The sequence below is a fragment of the Boleophthalmus pectinirostris genome, unplaced genomic scaffold (genome assembly GCF_026225935.1).
Source record: "Boleophthalmus pectinirostris isolate CB_2022bp ecotype Guang Dong unplaced genomic scaffold, ASM2622593v1 HiC_scaffold_22, whole genome shotgun sequence".
In the NCBI taxonomy this organism is placed as follows: domain Eukaryota; kingdom Metazoa; phylum Chordata; class Actinopteri; order Gobiiformes; family Gobiidae; genus Boleophthalmus; species Boleophthalmus pectinirostris.
The window spans coordinates 12,643,564-12,649,677 of NW_026571190.1; the positions used below are offsets into that span (position 1 = coordinate 12,643,564).

At 36.6% G+C, this 6,114-nt stretch overlaps 1 protein-coding gene across 1 annotated transcript; it reads right to left on the minus strand.

The window, feature by feature from the left end:
- Positions 1-3,620: 3,620 nt before the first annotated feature.
- Positions 3,621-5,196, minus strand: LOC110167881 (deoxycytidylate deaminase-like). Its single transcript, XM_055158429.1, has 6 exons — positions 5,159-5,196; positions 4,637-4,714; positions 4,483-4,552; positions 4,210-4,333; positions 3,796-3,906; positions 3,621-3,721 (listed from the first exon to the last, which is right to left on the minus strand). The coding sequence occupies exons 1-6, from the start codon at positions 5,185-5,187 to the stop codon at positions 3,621-3,623; spliced, it is 513 nt and encodes a 170-aa protein (XP_055014404.1). The 5' UTR covers positions 5,188-5,196.
- Between the last annotated feature and the right edge of the window lie 918 nt (positions 5,197-6,114).

A 6,114-nucleotide genomic window follows, 5' to 3' on the forward strand; every position in this document is an offset into this window, starting at 1 on the left:
TATAGTTCTGAATTCTCTTCAGTTGCGACAGACATGTCTGCCTTCTTAGATGATCTCGACTTTCCTACCGTAAGCCCGGAATCAGTTACTGAATTAGATTCAGAACTGACAGCCCAAGAACTGATCTTGGCCTTAAATTGTATGTAATGTAACAAAGCACCAGGTCCAGACGGATTTCCGGTTGAATTCTTTAAGGCATTTCACAACAAACTCATTCCTTTATTGCATTCCGTTTATGTTGAATCTTTATCATGTGGCTATCTCCCTTCTACACTGAGGCAAGCCTCTATTAGTGTTCTCCTTAAAAAGGATAAAGATCCTGATCTATGTACCTGGTACAGGCCTATTTCTCTAATGAACGTTGATGCCAAAATTCTGGCTAAGGCTTTGGCCCGCCGTTTGGAAAAAGTACTTCCAGCCATTATCTCAAACGAACAGACTGGGTTTATAAAGGGACATCAGCTTTTTTATAACGTTTGCACTTTATTAAATATTATCTATTCTAAAGAAACCACAGCAACCCCAGAAGTCATGATATCAGTTGACGCAGAGAAGGCATTTGATAGAGTTGAGTGGCAGTATTTGTTTACAGTTTTAACTAAATTTGGATTTGGAAAAGGATTTATATCATGGATACAACTTCTTTACACATTACCTTGTGCAAATATTACCACAAACAATGCTCAATCTAATTATTTCACCCTGAATAGAGGCTGCAGACAGGGCTGTCCCTTGTCACCTCTTTTATTTGCCATCGCAATAGAGCCTTTATCAATTCATCTGAGGTCCTCCCCAGTCTTTACAGGCATCACGCGGTTGCATAGAGAATTTAAGCTTTCGCTTTACGCTGATGATCTGCTACTATATGTCACAGATCGTAAAGTCGTGCTCCCTAAAATTCTCTCATTATTTCAAAGATTTGGCTCATTTTCAGGGTATAAGGTTAATGTTTCAAAGAGTGAATGCTATCCTGTTAATAAATCAGCAATGCAACTCTCTCCATTGGACATTCCTTTTAAATTTAGCCCCTCTGGATTTTAATATTTGGGAGTCAATTTAACCAGAGGCTACAAGTCTCTTCAGTCTGCAAATTTTTCACCTTTGTTGGCTGAGATTAAGGCAGATTTTCAAAGGTGGGCTTCCCTACCTCTTAGCTTGATTGGGAGAATTAATACTATTAAGATGACTGTCCTACCAAAGTTTGTATTTTTGTTTCAGAATCTACCTATCTTTTTATCTAAAGGTTTTTTCAAAATAATTGATACCATGATTTTACATTTTTTGTGGAATGGCAAAACACCTAGAGTTAGGCAGAAAATACTTCAGAATTGTAAATTCGATGGTGGCCTCTCCTTGCCAAATTTTCAGTTTTACTATTGGGCAGTGAACATAACTAGAATTGCATTTTGGTCAAAGTCAAGTAATGTACCATGGTGTCAGTTGGAGGCACATTCATGCTCCTCTCATCATCTCTTTCAGCTTTATTAACTGGCTTGGTCCCTGTCAACCCCTCTGGCCTTACTTGCCACCCTGTGGTAATTTCTACTCTTAGGATATGGTCTCAGTTTAGAAAGCAATTCAAATTTTCTGATCCTATTGTTCTGACCCCACTCCTGAAAAATCACATGTTCAAACCTGCATTTACTGATCCAGTTTTTAACACTTGGCATGATAAAGGACTGAGATGTTTCAAAGATTTCTATAAAGATGGATTGTTTTACTCATTTACAGACATGGCAGGTGAATTCAACCTTCCACCTTCCCAACTTTTTAGATATTTTCAGGTGAGGAGCTGTGCAAGATCTCTATTTCCTAATTTTCCACAACTCCCACCTGAACAAGTATGGGCTGAGCTTCTTCAGTTGAACCCCTCACATAGGTCACTCATTTCAAAAATGTATAACATTATTCAGTCGTATGATGGTTATTTGACTACTAAAACAAGAGAAGCCTGGGAGCGTGAGCTGGCACTGGTTTTTTGATGGACACTGGTGGAACTCCGCATTACAGCTTATTCATAAGAGTACCATTTGTGCCTGTCTGACTTTGATACAGTTTAAAGTTCTGTTTAGATGTCATTACTCAAAAACGAGACTAACGTAGATCTTTCCCTCTGTTGTGGATGTTTGTGACAGGTGTGAGGGATCACCTTGTAATCTCACGCATATGTTTTTTCTTTGCCCAGCCCTGACAACCTTTTGGCATGTTTACTTTGACACGTTGTCCAAGGTGTTGTCAAAAACAATGAATGTTTCTTTGTATGTAGCTATCTTTGGTCTTCCAGAAGACTTCTCTAGCTATTCAGTGTTACAACTGCAAGTTTTGGCATTTACTTCTCTTGTTGCAAGACGCCGTCTCCTCTTGCATTGGAAATCTACAAAAGCCCCATCCAGCACTCAATGGATTAATGAAGTTATGTCCTTTTTGAAAGTAGAGAAGATTAGGTATTCCAAGAAAGGTAACATAAAGACATTTTTTAGAAAGTGGCAGCCATTTATTGACTTATTTAAAACAGTCTAAACCAACCACCTACCCACCCCTTCTTTATTATTATTATTATTATTATTATTATTATTATTATTATTATTATTATTATTATATGTTCTTTAATTTTATTGTATTTATTTATTTATTTTTCTATCTGTTATCAGTAATAGTAGTAGTGTATTTTTTTTATCATTCTATTATTATTATTATATTGTATGACGCTACACCTATTTCTTGAGTGATTTGTTTTTGTTAGTTAACTTTGTTAGTTAGTTATGTTTTATCTGCATAAAAATGGAAAAAGTGTGTGTACATGTGTTGTTTGAATGACATATCTATATTGATTGCACATGAATAAAAACATATGAAAAAAAAAAAAGTTACAGGTAGTTTTAGGTATGTTTGAGTGATAAAACCAACTGTACTTGATTAAATGTAAAGTAGAGCTGTTTAATGTCTTACTGTGGAACATTCTAGCCAGAGCAATGACATAGCCATAGAAACAAGCAGGTGACAGACCCCAAACCAAAAAATGCACCTTTAACATGGTCCCTGTTCCAATTATCAGTCATTGTTGTTAGTTTTGTGCTGTTTTTATTTGTGGTTTAAGTTGTAATTGAAGACATGTCAGAGATTTTGTTTGAAAATGTTTATTATAAAGGTCTTTTACATGTAAGCCAAGTGCTGCACATACACAATTAAAATCATTCCCTTACACCCACTGAAACATGCATGAATAATCGAAATACAACACAAGACATTTTGTGAGGAAAAAACATAACAATATGGTTAAAAGCTCAGAACATTTTATTTAGCATCATATGTCCCCTTTAAGTTAAGAGAGATGTCTGTTCATCTCACAATGAACATTAAAGTTGCTCTTGTGCTAAGACAAAGCTGTGCATGAAATCAGCATGAATATATACAGGGGATATTTGGAACCAAGATTTTGTGCCCTCTTTTATTTAAATTCAATAACAATATTTTCTTCTTTCCGAAGATCACCTTCTCCATAGAAAGGCCTGTGTTAAAAAATATATATATATATTACAGAAAATAACATAATCAGAGAGAATAACAATTACAACTTAACATCTTTGTTTTTAATGAATGAAAATGGAGAAGAGGGACACTTACACAAGGTTGATGTTTTTTGCTTGAAGCATTTTCTTGGAGGCTTTTGTTTTATCATCATCACTGTATTTGTCTGACAGGTAAATAACTTTTTTTACACCTGAAATGATCAAAACATGAAGATTGCTTTAATATGAAATATGTGTATATTTCAGTACACTTGAGTGCACCAACCTGCCTCAATGACAAGTTTGGCACAGTCATTGCAGGGAAAAAGGGTCACATAAATGGTGCAGCCTCTCACATCAGTGCTGCTGAGAATGGCATTAAGCTCTGCATGGCACACTGAAAAAAAAAGAAAAAGGAAAAGACAACAATAAAGATGAAAATACATGGTGGTGTCAAAGGCTTCTGCCCTCCTTATGGTTGAGGGTACACGCCACTTCAGACCTTCTGCCTTTCCTGCCTACTTCCACCCAGAGGTGATGGTTATACTATATACCACATTCAGTGGGGTAGTACAATATAACTACCTCACTGAATGAGAGACTTTCTCGCTGTGATGATTCTCGTCCGCTGGCTCAATGAATGAACATTGCGAAAATATGTCATCTAAAGATTTTTATGTAAAAATATCTTTTCACTTACCATACAAATACTTAGTATCATCAGCCTCTTTAACCCAGGTATACCTGTCATTATGATTATTGGGCATCTGGTTGTGACCAACTGCAACAATCACTTTGTCATCCCTCACAATGCAGGCCCCCACCTGCACACACAGGAACCAGCTCTATGTTTATGTTTGTCACAAAATTTGTTCAATGTCAAGAGTCAAAAGTGAAATAAGTCATCCTGTCCATCTGCAGTTATGTAGTAGCAATAGTGATTAGCAAATTAATATCTGAAATGGAGTGGTACCTGTGTGCTGGGATCTCTGCTTTTCTGTGCTGTCAGGACGGCCACAGCCATGAAATCAGACTCAGGAGTTCTGCAAAATAATATGAACAAATAAATAAATAAACACTTGAAACACAAGTTTCAACTTCACTATTGCTCAATACAGGTTCACTACCTGTTCCGGACGGTTTGTTCAGTTGACTCTTCATTTGGAAATGTAAGGGTAATAGGATCCTTTCCGCCCATGTACTTCCTTTATGAAAAGAAAAAAAATGAAAGTAATTTTCATAAATGAATGTGGGATGGTATTATTTGACCTTGTCATTTGCAATTGGTAGACACAAATCCGCATGAGATGAGGGGTAATTTGTTGAGTTTGCATTATTTGTTCACATTTTTTACTAAACATTATTTCATTGTCATCAGTTATATCACTTCAACTTAAAAGCTGTGATTGCACCAAATGATGATAATTACACTAAACTGCAAAACAAAGTATATCACAAGATTGTTCTCTCTGATAAGATCTTCATAATGAACATGCAACACAGGCACAGGACAGGCACTGCAGGGGATATAGTGCCCCGGGGCAGTTGTGGTTTGTCCTCCCGAGGTGATGGGGTCTTGTATTTGTATTTGTATTTGTATCTGTGTTTAACAACCACAGTTTGTTGTTTTTGTTTTGTTTTTTACTTACTCGCAGCAAACATTTTCTTTCCTGAGCATTTTCCCTGAAGCTTTGACACTGTTTTCTGCAGTCTCATTTTCAGACAGATAGACAACATGCCTGATACCTGGAAATACAATCATTTTGAGCAGGACAGTATAATAAGTAATTACAAAGTAATTAGTATCCGTGCAGTATTAATAGGCGCTATGGCACAAAAAAGTACATATATCTATACCCATTTGCACTACATCCAAGTGTTTATTAAATCAAAGTGATTGTTCGATTGATAGTCCCAGTTTAGTGGGAGATTCACCTGATTGGATCATGACTTTGGCACACTCGTTGCAGGGAAACATAGTCACAAACATAGTGCAGCCGTGAACATCTGCAACTTTCATGATGGCATCAATCTCTGCATGATATTCTGTGAAGCAGGTGACATTTGTCATAAAATCCATGATAACAAACTCAGACTATTGAGAATGTAATATTAGGGATATTTTCTAAAAGAGATCTAAGAGAAAGATGCAGCATCTCACCATACAGATCCTTTTTATCATCACCACGGCCGTCAAGCACTTGGCTGTAGCCAACAGCAATAACTTTGTTGTCCTTCACTATACAGGCACCCACCTGCACACAGGGGCACCATCACATCCCTCATTTAAAATATGTTTCTTTTATTTGTATTTCATAATGAAAGTATAAAAACCCAGCACCTGTTTGTCAGTATCTTTGCTTCTTTGGCGTGTCAGGAGGGCTAAGGCCATGAAATACTCATAGTCTTCCAGGTAGTCCTGTCTGTTTCAACAAAAATCACAACATTAAATATAAAACAGTATTACATCATCATATCATCATGTTGTTCTCAACAAAAATAGTAAAATAGATACCTGCTGACTGTAGTGGCCATAACTTCACACTTGTGTACCTGTTCAGACTCTTATAATAAACCATCAGCGATGTGCTCTTAAATAGCTTAC